The sequence below is a fragment of the Macaca mulatta genome, chromosome X (genome assembly GCF_049350105.2).
Source record: "Macaca mulatta isolate MMU2019108-1 chromosome X, T2T-MMU8v2.0, whole genome shotgun sequence".
NCBI classification, from domain to species: Eukaryota; Metazoa; Chordata; class Mammalia; order Primates; family Cercopithecidae; genus Macaca; species Macaca mulatta.
The window spans coordinates 15,528,532-15,548,487 of NC_133426.1; the positions used below are offsets into that span (position 1 = coordinate 15,528,532).

At 41.4% G+C, this 19,956-nt stretch overlaps 1 protein-coding gene and 1 long non-coding RNA gene across 6 annotated transcripts in view; one reads left to right on the plus strand and one right to left on the minus strand.

Annotated features, from left to right (window-relative positions):
• AP1S2 (adaptor related protein complex 1 subunit sigma 2) overlaps positions 1–6,154 on the minus strand; it is a 28,802-nt gene extending 22,648 nt beyond the window's left edge. For 3 of the 5 annotated variants that reach the window (XR_001441911.3, XM_001102167.5, XM_015126962.3), the window contains exons 1-2: positions 5,822–5,934; positions 3,491–3,669 (exon numbers count right to left, since the gene is read on the minus strand). Coding sequence is in view for 4 of the 5 variants with exons in the window: in XM_001102167.5 (XP_001102167.1) it covers positions 3,491–3,669 (179 nt within the window). In the remaining variant the exon portion in view is untranslated. 5 annotated transcript variants of the gene reach the window in all.
• LOC144338543 (uncharacterized) overlaps positions 5,431–19,956 on the plus strand; it is a 232,773-nt gene continuing 218,247 nt past the window's right edge. Inside the window, exon 1 of the long non-coding RNA XR_013412738.1 lies at positions 5,431–5,677. This is a non-coding gene — a long non-coding RNA (uncharacterized LOC144338543). The remainder of the gene's footprint in view (positions 5,678–19,956) is intronic.

Sequence of the window (19,956 nt, forward strand, 5' to 3'; positions counted from 1 at the left end):
AATACTCACTGGTATGTCATTAAAAATTCTTTTGTTAGTAAAGAAAATCAATAATTATTCTTTAAATTCTCAAGCTAGTAATTTGGAGATATATACGTTTTTAAATTAATTTTAAAAGACCTTAATCCAGTGACTCTTCCACAAAATGCTACACAAAACAGAAATCAAAAAAGCATAGTATTCTGTCTTGAAGGGATCCTCAAGAACATTTATTTTAGAGATAAGGAAACAAAGTGACTTGTTTAAAGTCATAAAACTAGCTAATGTTACAAAGGGAACAGAACTTAAGTCCTCAGATTTTCAGTCTGTCTTTTCAGCTAATATTAATTATTCTTATCCATCATTCCCCCCTCAAAAGGGGGAATTTGTATGCCAAATACTCAGGATGAAGAATGTAGATGAAATAATTTAACAAAAACAACAAAAATCACTTGCTGATATGAACAGCAAAAGTCCCAGTCCAAAATTTCTCAGGAGCTAAGCAGTAATTCTCTTGCTTAAAAAGCTCTTCACTTCCAGCAGTAGGGAAAACAAATCACCTGTTTATACCAATAAAAAAAATGTCCATAAGTGGTAGAGCAGATGAGGTTTTCAGTATGAAATGGAAGGGGGAACACATAGAGAAAGAGCTGATAAATTCCACCTTTTATATATGACTGATATCTCAATAAAGCTGTTATTTTTTTAAGTCCACCTTTCATTTAAAGGTGCTTGATATAAGTATCAGAGTTGGGTCGGATACCCTTTGTAGCTTTTAAAAGAAAAAGCAGTGGCTCAACACGGACGGACGGGCTGAGTGACATGTACATGAACACCAAGCAGTGCTTTCCTTTCTTCCCATAAAAGCCCATTCCTGGGATTGAATCCCTTGCTGGTATTTTCCTCCTCCACACGGGGGACTCCTTCCCCTATCTAGAAATAAGCTTAAGCCTCTCACACCTTCTTTTTTAAAAACCTTGTCCCCTATTCCTATGTCTATGAGTGGTTACCACCTCGTCTCCTGTCCTTCACAGCTAAGTTCCCCAAAATAGTCTACACATGCTATTTAAATTTCTCCACCTCTTCACACTTCGCCCCATTACATCGAGAGTTCTATCTCCACTATTCCACTGAAAATGATCTGGCAAAGGGCATTATATGAAATGCTCACTGTAAAATCTACCAGATTCCTTCCTCACTTTCATTGAACTTTATGCAACATCTGGCATTGGTGAAACTTCTCATTCCACTCTGAAGGTCCCTTCTTCACCTCCTTTGCCTGCCACTTGAATGCTGGTGATCTAATACTTTGTTTTATTTTCCCCAGACTTCCATACCTACACCAACCACATCCCACCAGAAAATCAGGCTTCTCTTAATGAAAGTCACATAGACATCCCCAAATCAACCTGCCCCAAAATAAGCTGAGTTCTCTAGCTCACCTTGTACCCCATCAGCAAACCAGAAATGTGGAGGTCACACCACTCCTCCCTTTCCTTCGCTGCTCTCTCCACTTTTTGTTGTTGTTGTTGTTGTGGGTCTCACTCTGTCACCTAGGCTGGAGTGCAGTGGCCCAATCAGGGCTCAGTGCAGCCTTGAACTCCCAGGCACAATCAATCCTCCCACCTCAGCCTCCAGAGCAGCTAGGACTACACGTGCATGCCACCATGCCCAGCTAACTTTTTTGTTTGTTTGTTTGTTTTTATTGTAGAGACGGCAGGGTCTCACTAAGTTGCCAGGGCTGGGCTTTAACTCCTGGGTTCAAGCGATTCTCCTGCCTCCGCCTCCCATGTTCTTCCCACTTCTAGAGGTGACCAAGTCTTATCAAACCTACCTATTTGATAATGGCTATTTAGTAATAGCCCTCCTTTCCAGCAAATGGGTTCAGGATCTCAAATAGTCTCCTACTGATTCTGTAGGTGCCAGTCTCAGCCCCTCCTGCCCTCATCCATTGTCCCAGTTCAGTCTTTTAAGATATGTAAACCTGATCTTTTTCCAGCCCTGTTTAAAATCTTTGCCTCCAAGCTTAAGATCTGAGTTGCAGCCCCAGGTCAATCACTAACTGGCATATGGCCCTAGACAAGTCACCTCTCCCAAATTCGCATTCATTAAAAAATTGAAGTTTGATCAACAACGGCAGTTTTCAAACTTAGAACTGTCTCCTGTGCAGAGGGGTAAAGGCCAAGTGAGCCAGGATACAGGATCCCCGTTTCTGATTTTACGTGGAGCAGCCTCACTTCCAGTCATTTTATTTAAGGTTCTACCCATGGGGCAAAAAGCTTAAAACGAAACAAAACAGAACAAAATCACCTGACTAGATTACTGTAAAACATCTCTCACCTCTCAAATGATATGATTTTTCTATGATCTTTAATAAGACCAAACCAAACACTGGATACAAAATCACACAAAGATACTAAATCACCAAAGATCATTCAATAATAAAGAGGAGTCCTCAATATTTAAGAAACTCTCTATGTCTTGTCATCTCCATTTCTTCCCAGCCATCTCCCTGACAAAATATCCAACCCGTATCTGGAGTGCAATAAATGGAAGCCGAGAAGAAAACCAGACTTCTCTCCCACCCTCATTTTATCCCATACTGTTACTTCCATGCATATTCCCCACACAAGAGAACTTTTTATATGCAGAAATGCTCTTATCTTAAATTCAGTAAATAATTCAAAAAGAAACAAATGGGGAATGAAGTAAATGTCCCCTCAAAAAATGTTCTGTAAAAGAAGAAAGTTTATTTCTTTTACCCTACTTAGAACAATCTTGAGAAATTTATTTTAGGGTATTCAGGGATTCAGATATTTATAAAATAAAGATGTATAGCATTAAAAAAATTTTCAGTGTTAAAAGCCAATCTATGAGTCATTTTGTAACATCAAAATTTAAAAAAACCTGTCCTTGGCAAAATTATCTGTCATATTTAACTGCACCCCCACCATAGCAACAAGGGTACTTAAAGTTAATAAACACTACTCACAAACAGATCTCTTATACACATAAAGTTTTTAAAACAGCTATGTGATTGAAATAGTCTACATATTCAAGGTATTTATACGTAAGATTCTAAAAATCAGATAAAAGGCATGACAAATATTAGTCATTGCTTTATAGATTTTCGGAGAAAAAGGATTAGACTATCTATACTTGTCTAAATTCAGATAATTACTCACACAATTTAAAATACTGACCCTACTTTCCCCTGCAATGAAATGAATTCATTAAACTCTTCTATAAAGATGATTAAGCATGAATAATCATTTATGCCTTCAATTATATAACTAGTTTTCAAATGATTTCCCTGCCTTTATCATTCCAGCCTCAGTAATTACCAGTGAAAACACCAGTTATTTTAAAAACACAAAGCTTTACCTTAAACCTATTTCATCTAAATCTTTATTAATCATTATTTAGAAATGTCATCACTCAAAAGTCTGCAATTTCCTAAATGACCTAACATTTGATTCTATTTCACCTTTATGATAAATAAAAATTATACCTTTTGTAAACAATCTTCAGATCTCGCCACTCAAGGAAGCTGCACATTTTAGGTTTCCGTGCTAAAACGGTCTGAACAAGTTCTCTTGTGATCTTTTTCTTCTCTTTGTCTGATAGTGGGACATACCATTTTTGCAGTCGAAGCTTTCCCTGACGACTAAAAAGCAACATAAACTGCATCTGTTAAGATAAATAAAATCAAGATTACATGTAATACTTTGAATCAATAAAGTTAAGATTATGTGTTTCACAGAGAAGCTTTGGGGGATGGGGCATTTAAATGACAAATGATTACTAGCCATCAATATTTCTATGCCAATTAAAATAGCAAGAAATTCTTTTGGACAGATCTTCTCTAGATGCAAACCTTCCAATCCCACCCTGTTCCACGTTAAGTTTGGAGGGGAGTGTGCAAGAGAAAAAAGAAAAATTTGTAATAAGCTGAAGCGAAATTTTTGAAGAAAAATAAAGACCACTCTTTCAATTTAAGAAACTATTTTCTACCTGTGCTATACATTGCACACTCTCTATATGTATCAAAAGAAAATGGTAGACATCAATTGATTTGGGTATTTTTGAAAGAAACGGAAGACCTGCTATTTTTCACCCTGAGGCCGTTCTAGTTCCAGGGTGAACTACTTGTAGACAGTAGCTTATATCTTAGAATGCTCTCGTCGGTTTATGATGGCATATTTCAAGCAAAACAGAATGATCCAAAATATTAACCGAAAAATCTCATAACTACAAATTTTCCTTAATAAAAAAGTATGTTTTCATCTTACTTTTAAAACATTCCAACTTAAATATGTACAAAATCTAGAACTGAGTTAATGTAGTATTATGAAAAAGAAAACAAACATTTAAAAGGCCACAATAAGATTTACACTTGTTAAATAAGATTTAGTATTGAAACATTACATGAAATACTTCAAAAAAAATAGTATCTACAGATAGAGTGGATGCTGAATTCTAGTGTGTTTTATTACTTAAACTAATTTGTATGTATTTATTTGTGATCGCAAATGTGTTGATTAGTCTGCATGTTTCATTTTTAACCCAAGCTTTTTGTAATTCAATTGGTCATCTCAACTGCAAACAGAAGTATTGTTTCTACAAAGGTAATTTAAAGCCAGAATTCACATAGGTATCCTTTTTTCTTTTAACCACTGTAAGTTCCTTTAACAGCGTTACTGCAAGTAAGATTCAAGCATGATTCTCAAGATTCACCACACCATCTTGAATTTGAAGACGGGGAGGGGAAATTTACAGAACCAATGTAGAATAAAAATGGGCCCTAAATTTCGGTAAGAAATTATCGTCGTTTTTTATAACCACCCAAAAAGGTATCAACAAGATATCTAGAAATTTATGACGTGGCAATTCAACTTTAGTAAAGTTAAAATGGTCTTATTACCTCACTTAAAATGCGTCAGGGGAACAAAATATAAGGACATTATTAGATGATACCAAAGTGCCTCCCGTGCAAGTCCTGAAGATAGCGGCATTCGAAGGGAGCAGCAAGTGAAGCATCAACTGGACATTTACTGCAAACCCGTTACCAGAACTTGGAAAAGAATGGATCTCGTATTCCTAGATCTTGGTGACCAGAAAGGGTGAGGGTTTGCTTGCAAAGAGTATGGGCTCAAGGCTGTCTGGAGCAGGGTCCTGTACCCGCCCTACCACTTTGCAGGACGAAAAAACAATGTATTCTCCTTAAAATAAATTATGTCCTAACATGGGACGAAACCCGGTTGCAAGGCACGAGTATTCCTTCCCTCGTGTTAAAAACCAGCGCTTTGATTTTGCCGCAAATCACAGGGCACCAAAATTCCTCGAGATTGGCATTAAAAACAATGGGCTCAGCCGCGGCGCGGGCTCGGGGCCAGCGTTCCTCGGGTCCGGCCGTCGCCGGTGCCTCCCCCCCACTCCCGTGGCCACACTCCATCACTGACCAAGCCCGGGCGAGGTGACAGGCAAGGAGCGGAGCAGACAATGGCATCCGCCGCCGCGCAGGGGGCGCCAAGAGTCCTCGGCCGCCACCGCCCCCGGCCCCTCCCGAAAACGCCCCGCAAAACTTGAGGCGATTCCCGAACCACAGGTGCCGCGGGGCTGTCGCGGAGCCCGGGACTGGCCCCCACATCCCCGGGCGCGGCGCGGAGTGGTGCGGAGGACGCGGACCCTGAGAGAAGTGAGTTGCAGGCGCGGCGACCCAGTGGCGGGCCGGGCAGGCTCGGGGTGGGGTCGCGGGGCGCGCTCGGGGTGGCGGGGGGCGCGCCCAGCCCTCCCTCCCCCTCTCCATCCCCGGCGCCCCCTTTCGTCCCCGGGGACTTACGGCGGCCGCGGGCCGCGGGCGCGGCGGAGCTCGGCCGGCGGCGGCGGCGGCGGCGGCGGCGGCTAAGGGGAAGCCCCTGTCGCCGTGCTGAGGAAGAGAAGCCGTGGTGCTGTGGGGAGGGGACCCGGCTGGCGGAGGGCAGGCTTAGGCGGAGAGGGGAGGGCGAGCTGACAGACCCCGCCCCGGGGGCCGGACGAGGGAGGAGCCGGGGCTGCGGCGAGCTGAGGGGCGGGCTAGGCGACGCGCGGGAAGCGGCTCAGCAGTTGCCAGCGGCACCGGAGGCAGCGCAGGTAACCGCTGAATCCAAGGAAGCCGATTGGAGGCTTCTTTGCTGAGGGGGTGGTGCGAACCGGAAGCCGGGCCACGTGACCCGGAAGCGGCGTCTGCCGGGCCCGCGCGCCCGCGCACTCCTGCTGGTGCCTCCGGGACGCGCGCGGGCGGGTATGCTGCCTGTTTAATGATAGGAGGACGGGATTCTGCAGCGTCCTCAGCCTAGCCGGAGGTGCGGGGCCGGGAAGTTCCAGACAGCGAAGAGCCTCGTTTGAGCTCTAATGATTCTCTGTGTCCCCAGAGGGTGGGTCGGGGAGGTGTGACGGCTGACGACAAGGGTGGGAGGAGACGAGGGAGTGCTGCAACTCTGGAAAAACAAGTCAGCTCTTCTGTGGAGCTCGTCACCCATTCACGGGCATTTTGCTATCATTCTGCCTCAAAATTGTCCGGAATCCGGCCTCTCCTTCCCATTGCACTGCTCCAGCCCTAGCCCAGACACCTTTCGCCCTAAGCTTCGCGGGAGTCTGTTCCCTGGGCTCGCCTCGCCCATCTTCGGTGCTGCGGAGTTACCATCCGTTCGGCTGAAAAGCCCGGACAGCACCTCACCTTCGAGATCCCGCTTCCTTCACACTGGGTCGCCCCACCAGCCGCCTGGGTTCCAGTTTAGCACTGCCGACGACTTGCTGTGCCTGGCATGTCCTTGCTCTCAAATGTCACATCTCCTATGAAGCCTCACCCTAAAACCCTGTAAGAGCGATTCCCTCTTTCACCCACATGCCCGTTAGCCTTTATTTAGCACACCTTAAGTTGTATTCATTTTGCATCCCAGTCTAGTTCACTGCCTGGTGTATAACACAATAAATGTGAGTTGACTGATAAAGACCATAAAATGATAAATTTGTTAAGAGCTGTAATGCTGAGCGTAATGCCGGGGCATAATGGATGTTCGTAATTTTCTGAATGATAGAATGGATGAATCATCTAGTCATTTACAGATAAGGAAAGGGGAGTCCCACGGGATTAGGTGACCTTCCTTGAAGAGCCACGGGTTTCCCATATCGCATGCTATTCATTATCCGAGTCACCTAGGTTCCTACAAAGGAAGCGAGAAAATTGCTTTTGTTGGGCCATGTCCCTTTTGCAAAGGTTCCTAGGTGTAGTCGCCAGAATTTTTTTAATGGCCTAAAGTAAAAGAAATGCTAATTTTTTCACGAAGCTAAATGTAATCAATGTAAAGGAATCCTTTATTAGGAATTATATTCTTTTTGTGTGCATTTTAGTATCTATGAAACTAAGACAGTAGTTTTGGGGGCATTTTTAAAAAGGCCTTTGTATGACAAAACAAAAAAATGTGTAATACTTCCCCTTTTCAAGCACTACTATGCTGCTTGCAAAGTCTCCTACTAACATGTATGATTAATGTATACTGGAATATTAAAGAAAGGGGATGACACATGGCACAGAGCTGACTTTCTGTAGTTCTTTAGGTCCCTTTCGCCCCCAACAGATTTCTCCCTACCCAGTCATGCCCCAAAGGTACTTTCAAATGTCCCATTTCTCTCTCACTACAAGAAACAGATGCCATTAACCAGTGAAAAGATAGCTCTAATGCTACACAATGAAAACTCGCCCTCTGAATTCAAATGCTGCTTTTCTCTTTTTCTGTACAAAACACTTACATCCTCAAGGTTCCTGAGATAGCCACCTCCAAGTTTAAACTGATTATCCTCCTAATGTTGCTCTGTGGCTCTGAAAATGAGGACGGGAGACTTGCTGATGACATACTGGCAGTCTCCCTTCCTGCTCCTAGCCAAAAAAAGGTGGGGGTAGGGGTAGGGAGGGGAAGGAATTGTGGGAAAAATAATTAGCAGCTGAAAGCAGCTATTACATAATCTTGGCTGCTTATTAATTTAGCAGAAGGAATGGCTTATTAAATTCTAATAGCAGCAGCACAACTGCAAACAACCTAGCAATTACCAGTGCAGGGCCCATTATTTTGTTAATATGTTCTCTTCCTTTGGCAAGTGTATGAGAACAAAATTTATAGAAGCAGATGGTCTTTTTCAGTAGATTATAGATGGTTTATTCCCTAGTCTTAGTATTAAGTGCTAATTATGCATTCACTGTGAAAGACAAAAGAAACATGGTTGCCATCTTTGTTAGTAATTAACTGCTTGACTTTGATTCCCACAATTTCCCAATGGTAGGCTTTGTTATATACATGTTTCTTCTCACCTAGTATCTTCTTCATCTGTCATGTCAATTGGTTATCTTTTCTAATCCTCTGTTTTTGTTTTCCACATGGTCCTGATTTATTGGTATTAATAATGATATAAGAATTATATACAAAATTCGTTTCATGAAAAATTAAAAATCAGATTTTAACTTGTTTCTCAGATTTGAAAAAAATGCTTCACTGTCATTTATGCTAAATGTAAGAGGTGAGGGGAAAATAGAAATCTTTACCTTCTAACCATAAAATTTTGAGACTTTTTATGTAATCTTTCCAAAGTTTTCAAAAATAATTTTAGTTTCCTATTAATTGTGTGATGGCCATATACTTTTATCCTCTCACTCTCTCAAAATAACATTAAATTTTTTTTTAAAGGGACTATTTAAAACACATACCCACGTGGAAAATAAGAGAGAAAACATTTACATGAGGATGTCGATAAGGATGTCAGGATACACTGTCAGCTCGTCATTTAAACATTTAAAGAAAAATTGTAATATATTGATATTATGGAGAAGCAGAAGTGAGGGGAGGTTGAAATAATGCTAAATCCTCATGTGCTAAAGGGAAGAAAATAGATAACATCTAAAATAAATCACGAACTAGAATTGTTAGCATATTCTTTAGATACCGGGAAGTAAATCCCAGAAGCAATGGTGACTTTCTTTCCATGGACAGAATCTTGCAGTAGGAAGTAATAAAAGGTATTACTACATTTTACTTAGGTTTTCTCTTAAATAATTTTTTAAACTATTGTAACGAAATAGATAAAAACCATTCAGTTAGTTGCTAGCTCTGTATTATGGACTTATACAGAGTTCCTTTAGCCAGTCTATAGATTATTTAGAAATTATTAAATAAAAATGCCCAATAACGGAATTCAGTGCTGAAGCCTTGTAGAAGATCACAGAAAGTGTAAAAAAGATGCTTAGAGTTTGTGAATTTGCATCTCCAAAGATAAAGTTGTTCCAGGGAGAAAAATGGCCTAAAATAATGAGGATTTGTGAACCAAATCATTTCAAAATAGATAGAGCTGTCACTGCCAAAGTCCTCAACAATGAGCTAAAGAGAAATGTGGAACATATGCTCTTTCTCGAAGCCTGTTTCCATAGCTTTGAATAAAATGCAGGAAAATTACTACTGCCCTATTAACATTAGGATAGAGCAGTGATTCTCAGCCTGGGCCCTTTTGCCTCCCAGGGGACACTTGTCAGTGTCTGGAGACATTTTGATTGTCACAACTAGGAGTAGTAGGTGATGCTGCCAGCATCTAGTGGGCAGAGACCAGGGATGCTGCCCAGCATCCTGCAATGTACAAGACAGATCCCATAGCAAAGAATGATCCAGCCCCAAATGTCACTAGTGCCAAGGTTGAGGAAGAAATTCTGGGTTAGTCACTGAAAAGATTAACATGCAGTAGCATATTTTTATAGACATTTCAAGAAATGGAACAAACACTATCTTCATGTAAGTTTCTCTTTCTCTCTCTCTGTACCCCCCCTTTCTCGGAGTTGTAGGCATTGTTCTTAATATCTGCTAGATAAAATCCTAAACTGCTGAAAAGACTGGCGGCATACATAAAGCAGTCAGTATTATATAATAGCAACTAGAATAAACTATCCAAAATGATTTTTTTAAAAATGACCCCAGAGTATTAGTAAAAGTTACTTAAACACTTGAATCCATGAAATGCCTATTCCATCCATCCATATATTGTAAATGTTTGTTAGGTATCTGCTTTATACTGGGGCACTCTGGAAGGTAATGAAGATATAAAGACGAATAAGATATTGACTTGGTCCTAAAGCTCCATTTCTTCTGACACAGAATTTCAAGTTTAGAGACAAACCCTGGATGGTCAAAGGATAGTCATCAACCAAATGTATGAACGTTTTCTTTTAGGAAACCCCTAGAAATGCTTCATAGAACCTTAGATTTCTGTAACCAACACATTTGAAAACTATGTGCTCTCATGACCTCCCAGGGCTCTTCACAATATTTTCATTCGATGAATTTCTTTGTCACTCTTAATTCACAGCAATATAAGAGATTCTGTATGTTTTAAACAAATGATTTCAAATAATGTCTTGATTTGATCCTTGAAGTGAAATGCTTCAACAATGATCTAACTCAACTCCAAATTGCTAAACCAGTGGTTCTAGAATATTCTCTTAGAGGACTTGTGAAAATACAGATTGCTGGGCCTCATTCCGATAGTTTCTGATTCAGGAGGCCTGAGGTGAGGCCTGAGAATTGCATTACTAACAAGTTTCCAGGTGATGCTGATGCTGTTGGTCTGGGAACCACACTTTGAGAACCATTGCTCTATACCAAAAAAAGCTATGATATCCAACTAGAAAGTTGTAATATAATTTTCATGGTCTAAAGGAAACTTGAGATCTGAATATTTTTTTAATCACTGACCTCATGAAACCCGAGAACATTAGAAGAGTAATATTCCCAGTTATATTCACCTGAAGCTAAATCTACATGCACAACTGAGAATGACATATGGTCATTGTATGTCCTGCACAAACTAATTCACTATAATATTCTAAGGCAGAAATTGGAGTGCTTAGGGAAACTTGAAGGTTGCATCATAAAAGTCAGATGCTTACTTGATGAAAATCACTACCTTAAAAATATTTCCCAACTACTCATGGCAAGTAGGAGTCACCTCTGAAATATTTTGTCAACAACTAAAGACGTGGGGTAGAAAGGAAGAAGTCTAGAGGGAACAGCTAGAGAGAATCAACGTGCCCTGGGGGTAAGGCAGAGACCAGAGACGGCTAAGCAGTAATCAAAACCTGCCCGTTCTCTTCCTTAGCACACAGCTAGACCTTATTGCACTGCTTCCTCTGCAGTTAGGCGTGCCCATGAAGCTGAGATCTGGCCAATGAAATAGGAATAAAAGTGACAGATCTAGCCCATAAAAACCTCCCACAGGAAAGTCTGTTTCCTTCCTCCCTCCTTCCCTCCGCTGACCTGCTTTTGCCACTTGGATGATGACACCCGGGTGAGTTCCCAAATGACTGCAAGGAAGAGGAGTACACAAACCACCACCACCATCATCACTCCTACCGCCAATTGTACTTGAAATGAATGAGAAATAACTTTGTATTAAGCCACTGATTTTTTTTCCGAGGTTCATTTATTACAGCTGCTAGCATTCCTGTTCATTCTTGAAAGCTCGTTGCATACTTAGTTACAAAGAGAAGGAGCCATGCATAGTGATGGGAAGAGCAAGTGAATTTTCAAGTGGATACTTGATTCTAATCCTGCTTTTTGCACTCTTTTATATGTCTCCCTTCCATTGAAATTTGAGAAGAATTGTTAAACAGTCTGAGCACAGAATTTTAAACTACTTGTCTATCAAAGAGGGCAAAAAGAATGATTCAAGGCTCTTTTTTACATTCCTCTGACAAAGCCTAGCATTCATAGTAGGCAATAGATAAGGCAAAATTTTAAAAATCTTAAGGCTGACAGGGCTGAGGAAGTGAAGTGGGATGGTGGGCAATCACATTTGGGTAAACTGTCCCTAATTGGCAAAAGTGAATACAGTATTAATATCAACCTCTTAGAATCAAAAAACCAAAGGTTGAGATTTATTTTTGACTCTATTATATCCTTGTCTTCTAAATACTGTACAAAAAGCTAAGTTAAAATATTTATCCTAAAGCACTATTTAGAATACATGAACATTTTAATTAGATGATTTGATGAAAAATTTTAGAAATACTGTACATATTTTAAATATAACACATGTATAAGATAATAGAATTTTAAAGGTAATTTTATTCAAAAATTTTATTTTACAAGTGAAGAACGAAGTCCAGAGAAGTTAAGCAAATTGTTCAAGATCATACCAGTTAGTGGCAGGTGGAGAAGTAAGACTCCTATATTCTGTCTCCAGGCAATGTTCTTGCCACCATGGGACACTGTCTATTGCCCAGAAACTACTAGCCCGTTATCTTTAGACGAAAACAAGCAAACAAATAAATAAATAAACTGAAAAACCACACTAGCTTACCCTTGAAACATAAACTCTTCAATTCTACTTCCTTTTGCCTCTCTGCCTGGTATTAAAGTATTTATGTCTTTACTAGCTGACTGAAACCCTTGCGATCTCCAAAACTGGGATAGTATCTTAAGAAATGCTTTATGGCATAACCTAATGCAATGCTTTGTATAGAGTAAGTACTCTAAAATGTTAATTAAGTTGAATTGAGGTGCCAAAAGAAGGTTTAGGCTGAGCACGGTGGCTCACGCCTATAGTCCCAGCACTTTGGGAGGCCGAGGCAGGCGGATCACCTGAGGTCAGGAGTTCGAGACCAGCCTGGTCAACGTGGTGAAACCCTGTCTCTACTATAAAAATACAAATATGTATCTATATCTATATCTATATCTGTATCTATATCTATATGTTAGCTGGGCGTGATGGTGCATGCCTGTAATCTCAGCTACACAGGAGGCTGAGGCAGGGCAATCACTTGAACCTGGGAGGCTGAGGCAGGGCAATCGCTTGAACCCAGGAGGTGGAGGTTGCAGTGAGCCGAGACCGCACCACTGCACTCCAGCCTGTGCAACAAGAATGAAACTCCGTCCCCCCCCAAAAAAATAAGATTTAATGGACCCTGTCTCATTACTTCTTGAATGTTATCAGTTTTTCTGGAGTATTCTCCTTCTTTCCATCCCCACTAATATTGCACTAGGTCAGACTAACAAACTGAACTTTATATCTCAGCTCATTCCCTCCACCTGATTCCATTGTGGTTCTTTCTGCACATGGCCACACGCTTTTCTAAAACATAAATCCAATAGAGATTAAACCTTCTGCTTAAAATGCTTCACCTTCTTTATTACTTCATTCAATTTGCATACATGTGCCAGGTACTCACTGACGACTGGGGGTAAAATAGAACACAACTTAGACATGGAAACTTTCACCAGGTTCTTAAACTATAATAGGGACAAGAGGGATGGCATAGTATACAATCAGCAATCCCAGTACAATGCAATACAATGTTTCAAACTAGGAAGTTTCAAATAGTACAATGTTTCAAACTAGGAAGGCCAGGGACCTGTGGGAACACACAGGACAGTGCCTAGCCCAGAGTTTTTGTGGTAGTGGTGGGTGGTGGGGTCAGACAAGGTTTCTTGGAGGACAAAGCCCTTAGGCCAAGATCAGAAAATAATGGGGGAGATACTCAAGAGAAGACAGGGCAAGAATGTTCCATTTAGGGAGAATGACATTTGCCAAGACAAACAGATGGGTTCATATTTTCGGTACCTGAATGGAAGGTTAGTGTGGCCAGAGGGTTCCTGGGTAAAGATGAGTCTGCAGAGAATAGGAGGACCAGGTCATGCAGGATCTTTCAAACAAGATTAAAACATTTGGACTTTATATAAGGATATTGAAAGATTTTAAGCAAGGGCAATGCCATTATTGGATTTGAGTTCTAGAGTTTCAGAGAGCTCACTCTGGATGAAATGTGGTAAATCATAGGATATACTGTAGTCAGAGTTCAGTTGTAGATAAAATAAACCATACAAACAGAAGCAGTTTAAAAATGATTGGAATTGCTGGAGGAGCAAAATCTGGGCTGAGCTTCCAGGAAAACCTTCCAGAATAGCACTGCAGAACTTGACTGCCAGAGAGCTGATGCCTCTGCTGTGATCAGTGAGCTGGAATATTAAGCCACTGTTTCCATGTAACTGCTGGCTCCAGGACTATCACTTCCCTGCCATGATCTGGAAATCAGAAAGCTGTTGCCAGCAAAGAGGATGCCTTTTTTCACTGCTGCTTTTCACTCATGTAGCTAGGGACTGGACACTGGACTCCCTCTACAACTGTTACTGAAAGCCAAATGCTTTCATAACCCTGTTTGCCCCAGAAATAGCAGAAGCAGGCCCCCTGTTCATGATATATCACTTCCACCTTCCAAATCTTGCATGGGTGTACCTGATTGTTGGAATCTACATCGCAACCAGAAGCCTAGCTAAGACATGTAGTTTTTAATTTTCCAAAAGGAACACAAGGAGGTTAGAATGGATATTGAACAAGCAGATCCAAATGTCCATTGCAGAGATCAAGACTGGCGGCCAGGAGACCAGTTGGGAGGCTGTTGAATAATTCACATGAGAGGTGAAGGTAGCCGGAACAAGGAATAAGCAGGGTTATTCTTATTTTCTCCTTTTCTTTATTAATCAAGAAAAGGAGGTATACTAGAGAGCGTTTAGGAGGTTGGATTGATTGGTATAAGTTGTTTTGATGTGGTGGCAGGGGGAGTGGGCATACAGTCAGAGATGACACTGGGAGATGATTCCCTGGGGGAGAGAACCCACGAAGAAGGCAGGCTGGTGGTGAAATGATGAACTCATTTTTCAGCCTCTAAAATCAAATATCTGTGGGGCGTCCAAGTAAACAGTGGGAGTTGTTGATACAGGTCTAAAGGCTCAGGAGTGAGGTTGGAACTGAAGTTAGAGATTTGTGAGTCATCAGCATAGAGCTGGTAAATAAAGCTGAGTAGGAGGATGAGATCACTACAGGAGAATATATAGAATAATAATATATTTTTTTAAAAAAACTGTGGAAAACAGAATTATAAGATGGTTACCATGACATTCCCCACCTGGTGTTATTCTCACAATTAAGTTGCCTGACAAAAGGGAATTTGCAGATATAATTAAACTTACTAATCAATTGACCTTAAGATAAAGAGATTATCCAAGCGTGCCTAACCTAATCATATGGGCCCTTTAAAAGAAGAGAATTTTATCTGGTTGGTAGAAAAATAAGTCAGAGAGATTGCAGCATAAGAGAGGTTCAACAAGGAGCTTCTCCATTGCTCAGATGGAGGGGCCACATGGAAGGATCTCAGAGTAGTCTAGGAGGTGAAAATGAACCCAGCCAACAACAACTACAACAAAAACAGAGACCACAGAACTGAATTCTGCCAACAATCTGAATGCATTTGTAAGGGGACCCTGAGCTCCAGATGAGAATGCAGAGCCAGCTGACATCTTAATTTCAGCCTTGTGAAAGCAGAGCAGAGGACCTAGCTAACCTGTGCCTGGACTCCTGACCCACAGAAACTGAGAGATAAGAAGTGGATGGTGTTTTAAACTGCTGAGTTTGTGGTAATTTGTTATCTATTAATAGATCACTTATACAAATACTCAGGACACAACTCAGGAATACTAACTTTTAGGGGGCAGACAGCAGAAGAGTCACAAAAGAAGATACAGGAGGAGATCCAGAAATATGTAGAGTCACGAAGCTAAAGGAAGAGATCCTGATAAGAAAGAGAAAGTTGTCAAATATGACAACTATTGGTGATAATTCAAGTAGGAACCAAAGGGGCTCATTGAATTTTTTTAGCCATTTGAGTGAAGTTATGTGTAGAAACACTGACTGTCACATATGGAGGAAAAAATGGAAAGGAAGAAGTGAAGACAGCTCTTTTAGGAGGTTTAGATTTGTTTATTTATTTTGAGATGGAGTCTCGCTCTGTCACCTAGGTTGGAGTGCAGTGGCAATCTCGGCTCACTGTCGCCTCCGCCTGCCAGGTTCAAGCAATTCTCCTGCCTCAGCCTCTGAGTAGCTGGGACTGCAGGCGTGCGCCACCATGCCTGGCTAATTTTGTATGTTTAGTAGAGATGAGGTTTCACCATGTTGCCCAGGCTGGACTCCTGGGCTTAAGTGATTCGCCTGCCTCAGCCTCCCAAAGTGCTGGGATTATAGGCGTGAGCCACCGTGCTGGAATCATAGGAGTGAGCCACCGTGCTTGACTGGAGGTTTGCATTTAAAGAGGAGGAAAAAAGTAGAGAGGTAGCTGGATAAGGGGATGTGGACTCAAGCTAGAGGCACTGTTGTTGCCTAAGAAGGGAGAGACATGCTAACGGGAAGGAGTCAGTAGAGAGGGAAAAGCTGAAGATGGGTTGGGGAGTGAATAATACTACAAGGACACTGAGTAGTGAAGAGGTGATGTAAGCTACAGCACAGGTAGAGAAACTTTAAATAAGCAAAGAGGATTTCTGCCATTTTGCTCGGAACAATGGATAGTAAGGGAGGAAGAAAGGATGTAGGTAGGCATGTGGTTTACTTATAGCTAAGCATATCCCCCAAATGTATTCGAATGCTGATCCTTTGTTCTTCTGCTAGTAGTCTTGTCTCTAGGGTCTATATGACAGCCTTGCCTGAGTAAGGGGAAATGTCAACTAAACTTGCTGTAAATGTATATACAGGTCGGGCACGGTGGCTCACTCCTGTAATCTCAGCACTTTGGGAGGCTGAGGCAAGAGGATGGCTTGAGCCTAGCCTGGGCAACATAGCAAGACCCCATCTCTATTTTAAAAATACAATAATTAGCCGCTGTGGTGGTATGAACCCGTTGTCCCAGCTGCTCGGGAAGCTGAAGTGGGAGGATCACCTGAGAATCACCTGAGTTCGAGGCTGCAGTCACACCACTGTACTCCAACAGAGTGAAACCCCATCTCAAAAAAAAAAAAAAAAAGGAAAGAAAAAAAGATTGTCTGCTGGGCATGAAGAGGGAGGTGGAAGTAGAGATGGATTGAGAAGTATGGAACAGGTTTCTACTAGAAACCTTGGAGAACTGGAGAGAGGCTTCTGGAGCAATATGGAAGGATAACTGAGAGTACAGTTGAGATGAGATCTGTGACAGGGTCACTCTATAATTAGTCTCATTGATAGAGTTGAGATTTGCCAGATGACTGAGATGGAAGAATGAGAGACTGAAGTGACAAACCATGGAATTCAACCTAGGCAAGGAAAGCAGTAAAAATGAAATTGGGGAGTTTCAGCTCAGGGAGGGAGGTTGTGGGTGCTGATGGAGCAGAAAGAGAGAATGTAATGGAGTTGAGGAAGAGGAAGACTCTGCCTTCAAAGTCCAGGTTATAGTTAGAGCAATTCAGTGAGACATCTGGAAGTGCTGGAGGCTGTGTTCTGAGAGAATGCATTGTTTCTGTTGTAGAGAGAGTGAGGCAGTCAGGTGAGGCTTGTAACAAACAAGGGTGGAGTGGGTGGCCAAGTGGAAAGGAGGTGAAAGTCACTGGAGAAGCAAAGACCAAGGAAAGGACTCACTGGGGCGTTGAGTGCTGGCTCATCCATATGGATGTCAAAGTCATTTAGAATAGTAATAGGACCTGATAGAAAAGGCAACAGTGATCCAGTTTCTAAAGATTCCAAAGAAGGAGAATATGTAATGGTAACAGGAAGAGTAGAGTTTGATTTTTAAAAACAGCTTTATATTGAGATGTAATTCACACACCACACAATTAACCCATTTATAGCATACAATTCAATAGCTTTTAGTACATGCAGAGTTGTGTATTCATCACCACAATTAATTTCAGAACCTTTTCATCGCCGCAAAAATAAATTCCATACCCCTTAGCCATCACCCCACTATCTCCCCATTCCCCTTAATCCCTGGCAACCACTAATCTATTTCCTGTCTATGGATTTGCCTCTTCCAGCCATTCCACACAAATGGAATCATGCAATATGTGGCCCGTTGTGCCTGGCTTCTTCTACTTCATATAAGGTTTTTAAGGTTTATCCATGTTGTAGCATGTATCAGTATTTCATTTCAAAGCATGATTTTAAAGGATGGAAAGAACCTCAAAGGAGCTTAGGGGAAGATACAAGGCCAAACATTTCCCTTGGACACCAATTCAGCTCTGGTCATTAATATTCAGTGCTGAAATTGTTATAAGTACCCCTTTCTCTTTCGAGTATCTAAAATATGTCAATATTAAATGCTAATTCTTGCTTATTTCCTCCCCGCCCCCAGCAAATGTAACTGAAAGCCTTGCTTAATTACGAAAACGGAGTCAGTCATTGTTGCTTCATGTTAACTACTTGCCCAAGAAACATTCATTTTGTGGAGGAAATAATGAGCAAGACTGGCAATGCCCTAATAAGCTCTAAATTAAGCATACATAATGTTGAACAAAATATAAGAATCAGCAAAAAAAAAAAAATTCTACTTATTGATCATTAGTGTTAATGAGAACAGCAGCAAGTGGCTTTGTTCCTGTTCACTTAGAAAGTATAAAAACAAGGTAAGCAAGCAATCAGGAAGGCTAATGTGAGGATTCCATTTTCATCCTGATAAGAGGAATAATTTATTTCCTAGCCTATTGGCCTTGGAAGCCCACGATGGCTTCATCTTCTCTGGTCTCTGACTAATTTTCAACCACGCTGGTAACAGAAACCGTGGAAATGGGATCAGGGCCTACTAAAGGCGACAAAACTGAATGAATACATTTACCTCCAGGAAATGTCAATTACAAACTAGCGTGAGGGCCTGTTGTCTATATGGAGGAATTAGAGCTTTTAAATAATAATAGTGGAGTTTCTTAGTCAGTTTGAATGGCTGTAATAGAATACCACTGACTGGGTGGCTTAAATAACAAGTATTTCTCACAGTTTTGGAGTCTGTGGATTTCAAGATCAAGGTGCTAGTAGAGTCAGTGTCTGATGACGACTCTGTTACTGGTTTGTAGACAGCCATCTTCTCACTATATCTTCACAAGGTAGAAAGATAAAAGGAGGACAAGCTGGCTCTCTTGAGCCTCCTCTTACAAGAGAACTTACTTCATCATGAAGGCTCCACCCTCAGGACCTAATGACATCTAAAAGCCCCCATTTCCAAATATCATCACGTTGGGGATTAAGGTTTCAACATTTGAATTTGGGGGGTGGGGACATGAATATCAAGTCCATAGCATCGAGGAAGTAATCCAAGAGACTATATTTGCTGGTAAGAGGGCCTAAGGATCTCTGAGGAGCTCAGATTATAAAAGATACATAAGAACCTGGGAGGAGGAAGATAGCAATCAAAGATTTCAAACCACAAGAACAGCATAGACCTGTAATGGTAATGCAAGAAAGACTAGACAGAGAGAACAGAGCCTTGCTGAAGGGCATCTGAATTTGAAGGTTCACTGCTGCAATGGAATCTCTTTTGTTTGCCTATTATCCCTCACTCCTTTTGAAAACAGTACCCCCATTCTTTGGAGAAACTGTTCTCTCCCCCTACTACCATCACTCCCATTCCAACAATACAAACTAAAAAAATGTGAGTCTTCCGGTTTGGACAAATCATATCTGAGAATATGAAAGCAATTTGCAAAAGAGATCTGTAAAATATTTGTAATCTATGGGAAATAGAAGCACTTCCTGAAGACAGGAAATGGATAAGTGTCTTGGTTTTCAAAAAGGGAAAGAAGGCTAGCCACAGTAGCTCATGTCTGGAATCCCAGCACTTTGGGAGGCCAAGGTGGAAGGTTGAATTCCTTGAGGCAGGGAGTTCAACACCAGCTTGGGCAACATAGGGAGATCCCCATCTCTACAAAAATAAAAAATTAGCCAGGCATGTTGACACACACCTGTGGCCCCACCTACTTGGGAGACTCAGGCAGGAGGGCCACGTGCGCCTGGGAGGTCGAAGGCTGAGGCTGCAGTGAGCCGTGATCATGCCACTGTACTCCAGCCTGGGCAACAGAGTGAGACCCTGTCTCTGAAAGCAAGAAAGAAAGAAAGAAAGAAGTGGGGAGAAGGTTGATGATACAGATGTTAACTGGGAATTTCAATGTTAATTCTCTC